This window comes from Leuciscus leuciscus (assembly GCF_965113295.1).
Source record: "Leuciscus leuciscus genome assembly, chromosome: 10".
Taxonomy (NCBI): Eukaryota; Metazoa; Chordata; class Actinopteri; order Cypriniformes; family Leuciscidae; genus Leuciscus; species Leuciscus leuciscus.
Window position 1 is genome coordinate 27,661,802 of NC_138734.1, and position 18,244 is coordinate 27,680,045.

At 40.0% G+C, this 18,244-nt stretch overlaps 2 protein-coding genes across 2 annotated transcripts in view; one reads left to right on the plus strand and one right to left on the minus strand.

The window, feature by feature from the left end:
* Positions 1-16,468, minus strand: part of otogl (otogelin-like) — a 51,076-nt gene extending 34,608 nt beyond the window's left edge. Inside the window, exons 1-22 of the mRNA XM_082181713.1 lie at positions 15,071-16,468; positions 14,509-14,551; positions 14,110-14,155; positions 13,687-13,765; positions 13,110-13,202; positions 11,786-11,940; positions 11,555-11,676; positions 6,874-7,079; positions 6,505-6,629; positions 6,183-6,289; positions 4,626-4,732; positions 4,422-4,547; positions 4,103-4,211; positions 3,883-3,929; positions 3,450-3,595; positions 3,241-3,373; positions 2,589-2,766; positions 2,332-2,456; positions 2,007-2,216; positions 1,747-1,912; positions 1,566-1,640; positions 628-671 (exon numbers count right to left, since the gene is read on the minus strand). Coding sequence (XP_082037839.1) covers positions 628-671; positions 1,566-1,640; positions 1,747-1,912; positions 2,007-2,216; positions 2,332-2,456; positions 2,589-2,766; positions 3,241-3,373; positions 3,450-3,595; positions 3,883-3,929; positions 4,103-4,211; positions 4,422-4,547; positions 4,626-4,732; positions 6,183-6,289; positions 6,505-6,629; positions 6,874-7,079; positions 11,555-11,676; positions 11,786-11,940; positions 13,110-13,202; positions 13,687-13,765; positions 14,110-14,155; positions 14,509-14,551; positions 15,071-15,143 — 2,515 coding nt within the window. The 5' untranslated portion in view covers positions 15,144-16,468. The remainder of the gene's footprint in view (positions 1-627; positions 672-1,565; positions 1,641-1,746; positions 1,913-2,006; positions 2,217-2,331; positions 2,457-2,588; positions 2,767-3,240; positions 3,374-3,449; positions 3,596-3,882; positions 3,930-4,102; positions 4,212-4,421; positions 4,548-4,625; positions 4,733-6,182; positions 6,290-6,504; positions 6,630-6,873; positions 7,080-11,554; positions 11,677-11,785; positions 11,941-13,109; positions 13,203-13,686; positions 13,766-14,109; positions 14,156-14,508; positions 14,552-15,070) is intronic.
* Positions 16,469-16,547: 79 nt separating this feature from the next.
* On the plus strand, positions 16,548-18,201 carry gcsha (glycine cleavage system protein H (aminomethyl carrier), a). The gene is made up of 5 exons (XM_082182081.1): positions 16,548-16,730; positions 17,010-17,089; positions 17,183-17,246; positions 17,363-17,494; positions 17,626-18,201. Exons 1-5 carry the CDS (start codon positions 16,580-16,582, stop codon positions 17,721-17,723), a joined length of 525 nt encoding a protein of 174 aa, XP_082038207.1. The 5' UTR covers positions 16,548-16,579; the 3' UTR covers positions 17,724-18,201.
* The last annotated feature ends 43 nt before the right edge of the window (positions 18,202-18,244 follow it).

Sequence of the window (18,244 nt, forward strand, 5' to 3'; positions counted from 1 at the left end):
GTTTTATCACTAGTCTGACTCAACTTTCCACTCACCTCAATAAGACACAATATGTGAGGTGTCATTTAAAACAATGAAGAAAGAGTTACGTGCCAAAGTATAACAATTTGAGTTAGTGGTCTGTGTTCAAACCCATAATAGTGATGACTGCACCACTAATAATTATCAAAAGGAATTAGGGTTAACAGGCAACCAGTTTAATCTAAAGTCAAAAAACAAACAATGGACAATACATTAATAATGCAGCCATCTGAATACTATTGAAATCAAATTTACTATTTAAATTTACTATTACTATTTCAAATCACAGCCATATTTGGCAAATGAGCAATGTCTTACAATTTATCATTGGAAAATTCAACAAAAAAAAGTCAAATCGGCAAGCAAATAAGCAAAAAGTGGAATTTGGTCTTTCCCCAAGTCTCCCTCTTTCTTTGTGCATGTGTATCTGAGTATCTGCGGTTCAGATCTGTCAGGCATTCAGTTTGCTCAATGTGTTACCTCTGAGGAATGTACTGCTGACTATCTAAGATGAAAACACTCTTTTCCAGGGGAAGGCAGAGGTAAAAGGGAATAGAAGGAGACTGAGGAAATGGAGCAAAGAAAAAGTAAAAAGTAAAAGTTTACCTCTTTCTTCTGGCACACACTCCATTCGACCATTTCTGCAGAGACTAAAGAAAAAGACAAATCGAAATATACATTACCAACATACATATACAGTATATACATATTCTTATGTAATGGATAATCTAATTTTAACAATTTTAGCATTTTAACAGTCTGCAAGACTTTTGAAAGTTGAAAGAAGTGTCTTATCACCAAGGCTGCATTTATTTGATCAAAAATACAGTAATGTTGTGTAATATGATTCTGAAATAAAATGTATAATATAAATTAAATTCACTGTTTTCTATTTGAATATGTTTAAAAATATAATTTATTCCTGTGATGTAAAGCTGAATTTTCAGCATCATTATTCCAGTCTTCAGTCACATGATCCTTCAAAAATCATTCTAATATGCTGATTGGGTGCTCAAGAAAAATCTCTTATTATTATTATTATTCTGAACACATTGATTTCAGGATTTTTTGATTAATAGAAATTTCAAATGAACATCATTGATTTGAAATTATTATTTCAATCTTTTGTAACACTGTAAATATCTAGCAAATGAGCAAAGCTTTATAATTTATCATTGGGAAATTCTAGAAAAAGTCAAATTGACAAGCAAAAAAAGTGGAATTTGCTCTCTCTCGTTTTGTATATAACATACCTGTACATACACATTTTGTCTATTGTCTATTTTTATATATTTGTATCTGTCTTGTCGCTGTCATTCTGTCTGTGCTGTGGAAGCTTGTCATTAAGACAAATTCCCCATATGTGTAAATATACTTTGCAATAAAGCTCATTCTGATTTTGATTCTGAATGAAAGTCTTTACTGTCACTTTTGATAAATTGGGAAAGTTATTGCATAATGTATCAGACTACTGTAGCAAACCTACTTGTAGCTATAAATCTGAATGTGTTTGACCACAAAATCCTCCATGTCCACACACTCACCATGGTCCAGATGAACTGAAGGACACTTCACCAGGCTGAAACACCGAACCCATGAAGTAACAGTGGCACTGGGAGCTGAAATTAAACCCAAAACAGTTAAAAAAAGGAAAAATATGTCCATTTCTATGCTAGTGTTCAGACATTACAAGGTGGTATTGGTGTTTGGTGTATTCAGACGTACAGCAGCACACAGCGCTGGCGAGTGTGATCGTAGAATGATCCTTCATTGCAGCTGCATCCTTCAGCACAGTCACCATCACACACTTCAGCACTGCTGATTGACTGACATGTCCTCCCGCATGCTGATGTGCACGGGTGGTACATCATCCCACCTAAACACACCATACCTACACACATACACGCATAGACAAATTACTTCCTAAACATACTTGAGTAATAGATAGTTGTAAAGACAAATACATGTAGGGATGACCAACGAACCGCACTCAGAGACATGCGCTCTGAAGTTGATGGTGATGTGATGCTTGCTGCAGATGTAGGCATAGTGGGACAGAGCAGTGCAGAGGCAGACGCTGCCACATCGACAGGCCTGGTAGCGGCACTGCTGGTGGTACACGCTGGGACTAACATATGCATGGCATGGCGCAAACACTTCCTCCACTAGCACATCACACTGGGCAGCATAAAACACTGAAACAAAACACCTTTTCAGCATCATGCATGAATTTCTAGAAATCATGCATTGCATTTGTTTTGGATCAATGTACCTGATTCTTTGGACAAGCAAAGGGATTAACATATATACCATTTTGTTGGTTCATTTCACAGGGGTCGATAATGGGTATGTTGACAGGGCTAATGCACGCTGAAGACACTTTCCAGGCGTTGACGTGTAGCTGTGGAGTTCCTTCAATCATGCCTGCAGGAGAACTGGAGAGTAAAAACACATTTACTTAGTTCTTCACACAAGTCCAAGAACTACATAATGATACTGAGAGATACTGAGAGACATTTAAAATGTTTTGCAGAAAGAAATTCAGAGGATCAGTCTCCGTTTCTCACAGGAAATCATCCCGTAGGTTTCCGTTGAGGGTCCCGCAGAGGCCAAGAGTGGAGCCCATCCAGGTGCTGTCCAACTGAAGGTAGATTCGTCCACCCTGCCAATCATACTGGAACCTCAGGCCAAAGACAGATCGCAGACCCACAAACAGAGATGTCAACCGACGCACGTTCACCATGTCTAATAAACAAACAGAAATAAAGAAATAGGAAATACATTTTAATCAAATTTATTCTAATTTTATTTCTTTTTTAATCAAATGTATTCTCATTTTATTTCTTTTAATTATTATCTATGTAGTAGACGAACTTTTATTACTACTTAGGTAGCAGAAATATTTTAATAGGTAATTGTAATATTTTTGGTTACATATATATGTATATTTGAACTCATTTAACTCTCAAATTACATTTATTACTGCATTTCTAGGTTCAGTATTTAACCTGGAAATGTGAAATAAAGCCATAAATGACCATAGTAAAAATGCGAAAATTAGACTATAATTGGTTTAGATTACGAAACTTAAGACTGTCCCTCAGAGTCTTGTTTTTATTTGCAACAAATTAAATATGGCATCTACCTTGACTAAGGTATAATAAACATCTTATATTAAAGCGGCCCAGTACCGATGTAAAACTGAGAACCTGTCCTTACCATCTGAGTAAGGCAAATTGACAGCCATACTAGCCCCAATGACAACTTCCCCCTCTCTTGTGAGAGTGAGCTGTCTGCTGACATCTTCATCCACCACCAGAGCCACTGAGTGGATGCAGGAGTGTTCCTGAGACTGAGAGACGAGAGCCACAATTAAACACACACAAGACATCTCTGATCACACGCATCTCCAGACGCACTCTTTTTACCTCTCCACAGGCAGTGTACTGTAGTGTGACAGTAAACTTGGTGTTGCCACGGCTCTTCACTAGCACATACTGGCAAGAGCCCATGTGCATGAAGATCCGCCCATCGAATGTTGTCACATGCGTGTCACCCATTACTGTGCATTCCGCTAGGGGTTGAAAAAATCATAGTATTCTAAAATAATCTTTGAATACACACTCATTTTGTAAGTTACAGAGCTCGTAAGGAGACATGGTGATGAAAAAATTAGATGGAAGGAAAATCAAATTTTCTAAATTGCGTTTGCTAGCAAAACTTTTATGTTAACTTGAGTAACTTTGTGTTTGCTCGCAAAACTTTGCGTTAAAAGCCGAGAAACTTTGCGTTCAACTTAAATAAAATGCCTAGTTGGTATGGTATTATGTAAAACTGTCCGATACAAAGGTTGTTATTTACCTGTGCAATTGTTTTCAGTGCAGTTCCACACTCCTCCCATACAGACACTGAAAATGTAATTCACATTAGATGGATTCACTCATGAATTCAACACATTTGATAAGGAACCGGGTTTTCTATTATCAGCTACTGTGATTAACAACTGTTTAAAAAAATGGGAGAAACATATGTTTTATTTAGTGTTTTAGGTGTAAAAGAGTGAAAATTGGATGTTTCTAACCAGACACTGCAGCCCTGCTCCAATACATGACCCAGAGGATATGCTGTACCATGGTACACACAAGGGCACTGAGACACTGCAATACAGGTGCCATTCTGCAAAATCAGACCTGAGAGCAGCCAAACAGAAAGAGAAGCCATGAATGAAACAAGTCAGCTGTAGTCATAAAAATCATACAAAAATTAAAATCATCAACAAATCACTGCAACATGCATTCTGAATTGCCCAAAAGGGCTCATTTGCATTCTCCTCATAATAGCAAACATTCAGGAAAATTAATAATAACACCCCCATTTAAGCATCTGATTATCAGTCTCACCATCTGGGCAGTAGCATCCATCCAGACAGTGTAGATTGGTGCCCAAGCACTCCTTCTCAAAAGTGCATGTTGGCGGGCAGCAGCTGATACAGTCCCTGTGGACAAAACTTTCCTCACATCCGTCCGCTGAAACACAAACATATCACATGACAAGCTGCAAAGTTTATGCGATGTGTTATCTTCATGACAAGAAAGCTGACTAACCGCATGTAGGAAAACTGTCCCTCCATTCTCTGACGGGGTAGCCCACATGAGAACAAGCCCTGGAGTACTCAACCAAAGTCCGACAAAAGGTCTCCTCCTCATCTGATCTGGAAATAAAAAACATTTAAATGTTAATAAACACAAAACAGCCAAAAATACAAATAGTTCTAATAAAAAGATGGGGAAAAAGTCAATACTAAAGAAATCTCTTTTAGTATGGTGATATAAGACTGAATGAAACTGTAAGAGCAGTACAGCTGTTCAACTTGCTCCTGCAATCTGATACTCTTACTGCCTCTTCAATCAACAGTTGAGTCTGAAATTGTTCATAAACTCCAGCAGCTATTTCATCACTGTAATCAATACACACACACACACACACACACACACACACACACACACACACACACACACACACACACACACACACACACACACACACACACACACACACACACACACACACACTCTTACGAATACTAGTGCAAGCATAATTGCATGCATGCACACACATACATATAGGCTACATATGTTCACAAACATTCTTTCTGCAGCTTTTGCTATATTCAAGATATTTTCATTACTATAATTAACATAATCCTGTTGGAATTGGGAAGTGTAGATTGCAGGAAAGAGGCTAGGGAGAAAAAAAACATTCAAGAAGGGAGAGGAAGAGAGAGAGAAAGTCTACTTAAAATCCTAAATGCTATAAACAGAAATGTTCAATATTGACATTAGCAGAAAAGTAAATATCACATTATACTGAAAGTATTCTACAATTAGTATTCTACGATTTTTTTATTTTACCATGTAAATTTTGTGCAACTAACTATACTCCCACATTTTAAGCAAATAATTGAAAAAGATCAAATTACAAAATTCCCAAACACTGGTCTTGAGATTTTAGTGATCCAAACATTGCTGTAAGTAAAATAAGGTTTGTTATTGTTAACTGAAACTATTAAACAATTCATAGTTTTGTCTATTTATTTTTTAATTAACATTTTTGTTAATAAAATATAAATATTAGATGAAATAATTGAATAACTGAAATAAATAAGTTTAGGCTGAAGTATTTAATTACTAAAACTAAAAACAGAAATAAAATAAAGCTAAAGATATATATATATACACATACAAAAACCTAATAAAAAAAAGACAAAAAGCACAAAATTACTAAAACTAAATTTTAAACTGAAAATATATTTAAAAAAAATATATATATATACTTCAAAATATTAATAAATATTATAATAGTATATAAATAATAATAAATAACACTAATTTAGATAAAATTATATGAAACCAGTCTAAGGTGCTTAGCTGATCTCTCAGTATGGCCAAGCTGGTTAGACTAGTCAATTTAAATTATTTTAGAGTGGTTTTGAGACCAGCTAGCCAACCAGCTAAACACTAATTTGGACAGACTGAGAGGCCAGTTAGAATAGCTTAATCCAGCTAAGATCAGCAATCCATCTTTAGCTTGTTTTTTAGTTTTTTTCAGCAGGCTTCAACTTCAGTTACACCATTTAGACAAAAGCACCACACTTGACTTACACACACATGTCCGAAACACAACTGGCAACAAATGGATTTGGGTCAATGTTCTCATGGCAGGAGATGAAAGGAAAGAAAAGCAATGCACTGCACTTCTCAATGGCATCCTGCTCAGATAACACACAAACAAGCAAAGTTGCTAAAACAGGTTTTAAGGTGGATAACCAAAAATACACTGCATGCAATTTTCACTTTTTTACTGAATGCACAGTCACACTTAAGCATGTATGACTTCTCTTAAACACTCTTGTTTTAAACTATCATACATAATAAGACCCATTTAGCTCAGTTCAAACCCAGAATGCAGTGTGTACAAGCGTACATCCATATCGGACTCAGATGAGCATGGTCCAGGGAAATCATCATCAACCTGAGGACAGGGTCTCTCCTGGGGTAAATCTACTGCCCAGCTGTTCCCAAATTCAGCGATGTCGTCAGAGACTACACCTGAAGATGCAAAATGCAAAGCAATAAAGTCACCATAATAGACTTGCAGCAAATTACATTTTAGCACTGTTTCTTGAGAATTAAACTGTCCCTAAAATGTTACAACTCATCTCTAAATAGAAAACACTGGGCCAGGCCAGGTGTGTTCAAACAGAGTATGCAGCTCTGCTCAGCTTTGATATAATTGTCCTGAATTTGCTGCTGACTGAGATGATAAGTGTGTGTACAGGCCTGTTTGTCTCACCGTGGCTGCTGCTGAGATCATCCGATCCGTCATCATTATAGTTTCCACACAGACCACAAGGCCTTCCTTTGTGTGCTTCGGTCATTTTGAGGTAGACTCCAGAGCTCCCGTCCCACGCCAGAGAGAAGCCAAACGTGCTCTTCACCAGGATGTAGTCAGCCAACCGCTCAATGAAAACATTACGTACTGTCTGTGGCAGACTCAGCCTGAAAACATGCACATCAAACAGACAAACAACACAAGAATTTCGATCATGTTTGATATTGAAATGTGTTGCTATAGGACTTTTTCTGTAATTTTATTATCAGCATGCTATCGTGACCTAAAATCTATTGAAAACCATAAGTGGCCAAGGTTTCTAATGTTTTCCGACAAACCATACACATCAAACAGAGTTATTTATCCCTCCATCTGTAGATTTATTCATTAGTTTTTTCATTAATTCATCAAAGATTCACAACACATTTGGGGTCAGTAAGATTTTTTAATGGCTTCAAAAGAAGTCTCTTATGCTCACCAAGGCTGCATTTATTTTATCAAATAACTGTTTTCTATTTTTATTGATTTTAAAGTGTAATTCATTCCTGTAAAAGCAAAGCTGAATTTTCAGTATCATTACTCCAGTCTTCAGTGTCACATGCTCCTTCAGAAATCATTCTAATATGGCAATTTTCTGCTCAAGGAACATTTCTCTGTTAAAAAAAACTTGTGCTGCTTAAATTTTTGTGGAAACTGACATACATTTTTAGGATTCTTTGATGAAAATAGAAGAACAGAACATCTAGGTTACTAATGTAACCACCGTTCCCTAAAGGAGGGAATGGAGAAGGTATGTCAGAACTGAACTGACGAATTGGGATTTGCTTGAGAGCCCAATCACCTTCCTTCAAGTGTAAACTAAATGAGCCAATGGACATTGGCGTGTGAGATTTGCATCGAGCACCCCACCCAGCAAACCGGGTATGTATGGAAGCACGCTTGCATCGCACATTCAAGTTTGCCACTGAGGAGCCGAGACTGTGTGTCCCGGCCGTTCAGCAGCGGTACAGCTATTATGGCGACGTGTAACGTCTCTGTTCCCTCCTTCAGGGAACGGGGGTTACATTAGTAACCTAGACGTTCCCTATCAGTCAGTCATGTTCAACATTGTGTCAGAACTGAACTGATGAATTGGGATCCCTACCAAAACGCCACAATTGCGAAAGCGACCTACAGTAATTCCCCCGTATCTGCTGGGGCGGAGAAAGGACAGGACTTACCGCAGAGAGAGTGTTGATCACTGCTGTTCCTTCTGCTGTTCTCCTTCAGTGAGACTATTGGATAACACTGGGAAAGCGTTATGGAAAGGGTTGCTACAGAGACCACATCCTGTCCGTAGGGAGGTAACGTGGAGATTACACATATGGACTGACCATTAAGGCAAAGCTCCATATGGAAGGTCTCTGAGGAAGATTCAGCCTAGCTATGGTGAAGTTAATACCGAGCAGAGATGGAAGGGCGGGCTCTGCCAAGGGAGAGACATGGGCTCGCCGACAGGGAAACCATACCGTAAAAGAATACACATGTGGGATCACCCGTAGGAGAAATACAACACATGGGCACCTAGTCTAGTATAAGGGCTGTCCTTCTGGACATATACACAAGTTCTAGACCTAGCGTCGGACGCCTCCGTAGCATCTGACTGCCGAGGGTGCTGGAGGAACTTCATGCAGGGTTTACCAGGCGGGGAACTCATCTGTGGAGCAGATAGCGCACGTATCCCGTCCTAGGAGGGGAGTGGCGCTGCAAGCGAGACACCCAGCGGGTCCCCAATGTTACTGGCTACTTGTGGCGAGTACACCGGAGAACACATGCTCTACAAGGAGATTGTAAAACCTTGCAAACGTGTTACGTGTCACCCAGCCCGCAGCTCGAAAAATGTCTGCTAGCGAGGCGCCGTGCACCAACAACACTTCAAGAAGGCCACAGGAGGCTTCCACACTTCGAGTGGAATGAGCCCTCACCCCAAGGGGGCACGGCTGGTCTTGGGCCGGATATGCCAAGACTATGGTGTCCACTATCCAGTGGGCCAACCTCTGCTTGGAGACAGCCTTTCCCTTCTGCTGGCCTCCATAACAGACAAAGAGCTGGTCTGAGGTCCTGAACCTCTGTGTTCGGTCCACGTACAGGCACAAAGCGCGAACCGGACAGAGCAAAGAGAGGGCAGGGTCTGCCTTCTCTGGGAGCAGCACTTGCAGGTTCACCACCTGATCCCTAAAAGGAGTAGTGGGAACCATGGGCACGTATCCTGCCCGGGGTCTAAGGATTATCTGAGAGTTGGCCAAGTCTGAATTCTAGGCACGATTCATCAACCGAAAATGCCTGCAGGTCCCCTAACCTCTTAACAGAAGCCAATGCAGTCAGGAGCGCCATCTTAAGAGACAGGATTTCTCTTCTGACTGCAGTGGTTCGAAGGGCGCTCTCTGTAAGGCTGCTAAGACTAAGGAGAGGTCCAAAGAGGGTACAAGGTGAGGGCAGGGAGGCTTCAGCCTCCTCATGCCCCTCAGGAACCTGATAATCAGGTCATGCTTTCCCACAGTCTTACAAATCTACTGCATCGTGATGTGTGCCAATAGCGGCAACATACACTTTCAGGATGGAGGGAGACAGCCTTTGCTCTAGCCTTTCAGAAGCACAGCTCTGATCTGGCATTTCCGAGGGTCTTCTCGGTGAGAAGAACACCATTCAACAAACAGGTTCCACTTCAGAACATAGGCACGCCTTTTAGAGGGTGCTCTTGCTGAAGTGATAGTGTCTACCACCGCTGGGGGTAGTCCACCTAATTCCTCCGCCACAGGGTGCCCCGTCTCTGAGAAAGCTAGTCCTTCCTCAGAGGAATGCGCCAGGGAGGGGCTTTCGCGAGGAGCATTAATTCTGGGAACCAGGTCCGGTTGGGCCAGTATGGTGCAACTAGCAAGACCTGCTCCTTGTCCTCCTTGACTTTGCACAGTGTCTGTGCGAGAAGGCTCACTGGGGGAAATGCATACTTGTGTAGGCCCCGAGGCCAGCTGTGTGCCAGCATATCGGTGCTGAGGGTCCCCTCGGTCAGGGAGTAAAACAACCGGCAGTGGGACGTGTCCGGAGAGGCAAACAGATCTACCTGTGCGGCCCCGAAGCATCTCCAAATCAGCTGGACCGTCTGGGGGTGGAGTCGCTGTTCTCCTAGGAGCATGGGCTGTTGTGAGAGCTCACAATATGTGAATGTGAACGGCACGAAGCGACCTCAGATGCTTCTGACTCCAGAGGAGGAGATGGTGGGCGAGTTGCAACATGCAACAGGAGTGTAGACCACCCTGATGGTTTATGTACGCAACAGCCGTAGTGTTGTCTGGTCGGACCAGTACATGCTTGCCCTGTAGCAGCGATTTGAAGCGGCGCAGCGCAAGGTGTACTGCTAGCAACTGGAGGCAGTTGATGTGCCACTGCAGTCGAGGTCCTGTCCAGGAGCCTGTTGTTGAGACAACAACATGTCTGGACACTTGTTCTAGGGAAACTCCTGCCTGTAGAAATGTAAGGTCTGACCACGGACTGAAGGTTTGGCGTCAAGTCGGGGTGATTGCCTCTGAAAATGCGTTTCTGCGTCAACATTTTGAAAGGGAGCTTGCGAAGGGCCCGAACTTCAAAACATGCAGGTCCAAGATCAGTCGTAACCCACCAACTTTCTTGGGCACAATGAAGTATGGGCTGGAGAGTCGGCTCTATCGCGTCCTCCGCCAGTAGGACTGTGATCTCTGCACGCAGGACAGGAGCATCCTCTTCCAGCACTGAGGTTAACTGGATGCCCCTGAACCTAGGGGGATGCAGGGTGAACCGAATCGCTTAGCGGAGTCTGATGGTCCGAATGAGCCAGCGAGACGGCCTGGGAAGCACTATCCAGGCCTCCAGAGACCTGTGACCAGGTCAGAGTGACTACAGATGTACCTGCAGTGGGGCAGCGAGGTGGAGCACAGGGGCCTGACACGGAAGGCACAGCCTCCCGAAGTGGGGACAGAAATAAAACTCAAAGTATTCTCTGCTCAGCCCTCCTCCGGGGGAAGGAGTGGTGCAGTCACCATCTCCTGAAGAGCTGTTCCCTCCATCACTGGGTCGCCCAGGGGGGCACCCACAGCGACGAGTAAGCGGGGGGATGCAGCTGGCGGAGGGGTGGAGACAGCAGCGGGCCGCTGGGGCAGGTCCGATCGTGACTGTCAGACGGAGCCATGAAACGACCGCATCCATAAACACACGGGTGGAATGACATCTTTAAAAAGACGCAACGTCACACTCGTGCTTGCTCTTTTAGGGAAAAAAGCTATTTTTAGTTCTGCAGCGCAGAACACTTGATTGCAGAGCAGAATCGACGAATCACTCGGCTCCGAAGCAAAATCTTGAATGTGAAATGCAAGCACGCTTCCTTATATACTCACTTCGCAGGACGGGGTGCACAATGCAAATCTCGCACACCAATGTCCATTGACTCGTTTAGAACAATTGAAGGTGATTGGGCTCTCAGGTAAGATCTCAATTCGTCAGCTCAGTTCTGACGCAACATCGAACATGATTGACTTATAGGGAACTGCATTAATTTAAAATAGAATATTTTTAGATGTCTTTACTATCACTTTTGATAAATTTAGTGCATCCTTTCAATATCCAAACTCACCTATGTCCATCCTTGAGCACCTGATAACCACTAATATAGATTTCCTCTTCATTTGGGAAGAACAGACTCAGACCACGTGGACATGAATACACCGAACCTCTACATGAACGACTGTTATGAACCTGCCAAAGAGAAATAAACTTGCAATGCAGGTATCAAAAGAAAATTGTACATACTGTAGGAAACAGACCTGTGTTCTATTGCAGAAATTCTGGTGTAGCAGCAACTTACCCACACCGTATACTGGGGCTCTGTGGAATGGCAGTCTTTGGCCAGGATATATGAACAGGTTCCAGGGAAGTAGTAATACATTCCATCAAAGGTCTCAAAATGATGCTGACCCCACGAACGGCAAATTCCATCCCTATCCTGACCATGGTTGGGAACTGATACAAAAAATACAACATTAAAAACCTATACAAAAAAATACTGTGGCGGGTCCATAAGACGTGATAGTAGATGGTGTAAATACCTTAGAATTATGGACTGAATGATAACAAAATATGTCCACTAAACTTCAAAGGTTTGGGGTCAGTAAGACTTTTAAATGTTTTTGACAGAAGTCTCTTATGCTCTCCTAGAGTCATATTTTGATAAAAAAAATATTGTGTAAAACTGTGAAATATTATTCCAATTTAAAATATGTTTTCTATTTGAATATATTTCAAAATGTAATTTATTCCTTTGATGCAAAGCTGAATTTTCAGCTTCATTACTCCAGTCTTCAGTGTCAAATGATCCTTAAGAAATCATTTTAATATGCTAATTTGATGCTCAAGAAAAATGTCGTATTACTATCAATGTTGAAAATGCTGATTAATATCTTTATTCAGGATTCTTTGATGAATAGAAAGTTCAAAACAACAGCATTTATTTTTAATAAAAATTACTCGTAACATAATAAATGTCTTTGCTGTAATTTTTGATCAATTTACTACATCCTCACTCAATAAAAGAACTAATTATTTTATTTTTTTTAATCATACTGACACCAAACATTTGAATGGTAGTTAACATGGTATTTCAAATAATCCATGGTACATGGGGATATGCCCAAAAACCATTAGTATCAAGGTAACTCTTGTTACTTTTTTTTGTTAGTGATTATTAAACCATTTAACTCAATATTTGTGCCCCGTGTAATCAATTCCCTGTTGGGCATGTAATCAGTATGGCTTATATCAATACAGTATATGCAGGAACCTGTTATTGTGTTGGTCACACCAGCTGTCTGGCTTTTTCAGTGCCTGGTTAATTAAACATACATACAGAAGCTCTTTGTGGCAAGCAATATATTCCAAGCACATCTGTAATCCAATGCTACCAAATGAAGTAAGACATAGTCACATAGATTATCTGGAACCAGTGAGCAATGCCATTTGATTTCTAGTAATTAAATTCAGGGTTCTTTCATCCACATTTAATGGTCAGCACTGGGTGGCAGATGATAATATCAGACCATACGTACCTCACTATAATTAAATCGAAGCAAGCTTCATTTTGAATTTAATATAACCTGTGTGTGTGCGTGTATGTGTGTGTGTGTGTTTCTTACTGATTTGACAGCGTTCCCCGAGACCCTGGAATTGAGCACAATCACAGCGTCCTTCCTCCTGGCACCAGCCCCCATTAAGACACCCACAATATTCTACAACACACACAAACACAAAAGGCAAATTTCACTAAGTATTATTAATATAGCAAATGAAAACTTAAAATTATGGGGCCAAGCACTGAAGTAGCACACCCCCAGTGTTTTTGTTCGGACATATTTTTGATATTCCTTTGCCTGGGAGTCTAAAGGTCAATTCACACTGCACCAACAGACGGCGAACACTTCGTCAGGTTTTGGTCGGATCAGTGCGTCACCTCTGTCGATGTCCGCGTGTTGGTCGCGTCTGTCGGTGCAGTGTGAATCGCCATACACATAGAACATAGAACCATTTAGTTGGTTTTAAATAGTTGTCTGGCCAACTTTGGGTTCTTCTGCTCAAATCTTACAGAGCCACCCACTAATCTTTATCAAAGTTGGCTCTAGATGATATTTTTGTATTAAAGGATAACTTAATTTATATTTCTAGCATCCAAGATCAAGTGAGACTGTATACTGTACATTTTTGAGTGTGCAATACCTGTTGATGCATCTCTCGCTGTATAATTATGAAGAACTCTTCGAGGGAGAGCTGAATCAGACAGCACTGCACTAAGGGTCTGCAGAGAGAAAAAAAATGTTATAGAGAATTTGCCAAGTATTTGGGTCTTACGAGCTATTGTGGCAACAGTACCATGTCTGGCCACTAAGCCATATTGGTGAACTTGTCTTGACGTTCCCTCACATGGTTTTGCCACTGCAGACATTTGGGAATGGAGCTTTCAGTGTCTGTAGCATTTGTGTAAACTCCACAAAGACAGCTTTGTCAGCACCGAGAGTGTATCTCAGTATTTGTGTGTGTGTGTGTGTGTGTGTGTGTGTGTGTGTGTGTGTGTGTGTGTGTGTGTGTGTGTGAGTGGTTACTCCACTCTGTCCCTTGTCACTTTCTCTTAGGTATACTCACCTCTTCACGGAAGAGATCCCGTTTCTGCCGCAGTGCATTAACCCTCCTTTTAAAAGTAGCACAAAGAGAGCAGTATTAAAAGTGCGGTGACTGTGAGACTAAAGGTTCAGAAACACTTAAGATGCCATACAGACACAGTCACGTTGATGGACTAAATGATTCTCAAGGAAATGGTTTAATGGTTACACAGCAAAACATTAGACCAAACACTTAACTTCTTATCAGTGGTTACATATATAACTTGACACTGTCTCTCTACTTAAAAGCTCCATGTAATAATGGATGTTTGATAAAGTTCACCAGTTTTTAAAGGTACAATCAAACTGCAATCTATTAACACATTTGTAAAAGTCATGAAAGCGCCAAAACAAGAGGTTTAATACCTATAAAAACACATACCTGGGGAGTTTATTTTCTGAGTTTGATTCCTGGCAAATAAATCCTGTCAAAAGTAAATTTATATCAATGTAAAATCAATCATATTTATAAACTTATCTTATTAACCAAGTTTAGTCTGTAAATAATAAACATTGCATTAGATCAAAAAACGAATATGTTTTTAAATAAACCATTGTAGGTTATAACTAATAGTCTTAGGATACTGAAAACTTTAAGATTTTGTCAATTGTAAGTAAACTGCAAATTTTTCGAAGCTTAAGATTGATTTACATAATAATACACAATTCAGAGTTTACAGAAATTGAATCAAATAGCCTATAGCAAACTTCCCATTAAAATGTTTACCATGGTAAAACATTTTCTTCTAAAACACATTTAAAAATTATTCTGGGATCTCCTTTCAGAAAGTGTAGGAGGTTTTCAGAATCTTTAAATGTATTATGGCTAAAACATTATTACCACAATTTTACTGTTGTTGAATAAATAAATAGAAGGATATTTCAGGAAATTTTAGAAAGGTTAATGGGGATGAAGCATGGTTCAGAATTAAAATGATACTTACCTTGAAGCACAAATAGCTTGAAAATGAAAAGTGTACAGAGTGAAAACAGTTTAATGTCCCGCTGTTCGTTCATCTCAGAGCGACGGACGTCCTTCAACGATCATGAAATGACGAGTTTCATTTTAGGAGAATCGATTGAAATTCTCAGTTGGAAAAAGATTCTTAAAGATTAATCAAGTTCAAATCTAGGAGGTACGATTAACAAACTACTGTGATTTGTCCCAGAGTAGAGAAGGATAAACGTCCATCTTCTGTACAGTCAGAGGAGGATGATGTACCTGCGCGCACCTGTGGCATCAGGAGGACGGAGCGCACCTGCGCGCACGAGCACTCATACCTTATATATGGAATGGCATATAGATCAGGTGATAGATAGCCTATTCCAGTTACTGGTGAAGTATGACCATAAGTTTACTTTAACTTCACAATGGTTTTGACAGTTCACAGTTTATTTAGTAGATTTTTCATATTTGTATCCTTATAGCCTATGAGGATATTGTCTTGCTGAATTCAATCGTAATATAGTTACAATTCGTCGGCGTACCCGACCCGTCCGTTACAGATCCTAAAAGGAAACAGCTCGAGCTCGTTGTATTGCGTTTCCTCCTGAGGTGAACGCGACTTCTGTTCGCGAGCGTCTACTGTACTAACCTCTAATAATCTAGTTTTTTTATTATTCAAATTTGAGTAAGAATGAATTAATGATTATCAAGGGGTCGACATTTTAAGATCTTTTCTGTAAGTATAATTTTCGGGGGAAATCTGCTATGCCTCTTCAAGAGTTTATAAACAAAACCTCTTTTGGATAGGCTATGGCTATATGTAAATGTCTAACAAATCAATATAATGACAGCACTATTGTTTTTTTGAACTCGAGTCCCAGTCGAAATTGTTTAAGTTACTGTTGCTGTGTTTAATTCTGTCTTTTTCAATGTGCTGGTCAAATAAAACGAATATTGCACACAAATTAACTTTTATAGTTTGTTCTAAATTGATCAGTTTATTTTTTGGTGTTCACCTTCTGCTTATGAACTGATTTAATCCATCATTCCTGATCAATTATATTTTCACTCTATTAACGTTCCCTCTATAAAAATAGGCATGCATATATAGCCCATTTTTAAGATAATAAATCTATATTATTATTATAGTTTTATGATCTCATAAGATATTAGGCCTATTTGTAATTTGTTACACCAGAGAACTATTGAAGTGCATTTTACAACAGCATAATTTGGTTAAATAGTGATCAGTTACAACTAGATCATCATGTTACATCATTTAACGTAAAATCTTGATGTTAATATCTAAAATGTTCATGTCCATGTTAACTGTCAAGTATCCGGTTATAGATCTAAATATAATAAAAATTTTACACATGATACATTTACCCCTCCAAACGAAAACCGAACACGCACCTCAAAGCACTGCTTTGGCGCGCATAGTCCATTCGAATAATGACATCATCGAGGCGCGCCGGCGTCCATTGTTATTTGCGTACAGGGAATAATGGCGATGTCCACAATATTACGATGTGCTTCTGTTGGTTTGACCTCCTCTCTACCTCGACTCTCAAACAGAAATTCTCTGGCTCCAGCTAGACTACTGGCAAGGACATGCTATAAAAGGTTCCTGAACACAACCGCTCCATTTTGCGCAGGTATCCACACTTGTGAAAGTTTACAAGCGCCACGCGTAAAAGTTTGTGATCACATTGATATTGACAAGTGATATCGAGTACCTTCAAATTCCAGATACGCTAGAGTCTGTCTGTCTGTCTGTCTGTAATAGGCACTGATCTTGCATTTAAATTGCTTCACTACGGCAGCGATCAACCCAGTTATAATTGAATTGCCTTGCATTACAGTTTAATGCATCTTTATGCTGTTACCTGATTCGTCTGAGACCCAAACAAATCTGTTTTCTCTGTGTTATGCAGCACTAAAGTTCACAGACAAACACGAGTGGGTTCGCGTGGACAGTGGTGTGGCAACAGTGGGCATAAGTAATTTTGCTCAGGTTAGGCGAGTTATTAATGCTTCATTTTTATATAGAAAGAGGTATATAAACTATATAGGCTGTATTTTCATGTTTATAATTCACTCTTCACAGGAGGCTCTGGGGGACGTTGTCTACTGTGGGCTCCCTGAAGTTGGTGCAAATTTATCACAGTCAGGTAAAACTATATTTATGTAAGCATAATAGAGAACATTCTCAGTATGAGTAAATTGTTGTAGTTAGTTAAGCAAATGATATGATCAATTGTGAATGTTCTGATAATCTGTATTGTAGATGAATTCGGTACTCTAGAGAGTGTTAAAGCAGCGAGTGAGTTGTACTCTCCTCTAACGGGGGAAGTGACGGATGTCAATGATGCCCTGGCGGACAACCCTGGACTGGTCAACAAGTCTTGCTATAAAGATGGTGAGACATTCCCCCAAACTTGTTTTGACGCAAACCAGCCTGAAATCTTTTAACTACTTGTGACAAGGTTTAAAGAATATCTCACTCAAAAATATAAATTCTGTCATCATTAAGTGTGTATTTTGTTGCAGGCTGGCTGATGAAGATGACCGTATCTGTTCCTGAGGAATTAAATGGACTGATGGATGAAGCTGCTTATGAGAGATACATCAAATCTATAGAGGACTAGATCGTTCTGCTGGCATGTTGCATATGGGGGAGAATTTAAAAAGAATCAATTAAGGAATGTTTATTTCTTCATTAAATGCATTTTGTTTGTAGTTGATTTAGTTGAGATATTCTTCTAAACTATATATTCTCCTTTCAACCCACACCCAACCAATGGACATGGTCACAACATTATGCACTTCGCTTGGAAAACAACCAGCAGACCTGGTTTGATTGAGCCTGTTACTTTGTTCGTTTTCTAGCCACGGAGATTTGAAGATCAAATATCCACAGCTTATGTAACAGTTTCATCTCTTTTGTAGATGTCACACTGTTCCTGTGAAAGTTTGTCATTGCTTGGAATAAGCTACAAATAAAATGTGGGAGTATGAATAACACTTAAAGTCCAATTTGAGGACAGTTATGAAATCTGTTGGTTTTGAGGACTCACAATTGAGTGAAAGTGATTAACATTATTAAACAACTATTTAAAACTCTTACCGGATTTAAATGGTTTTATTGCATTAGAAATGTTGCTTTTGG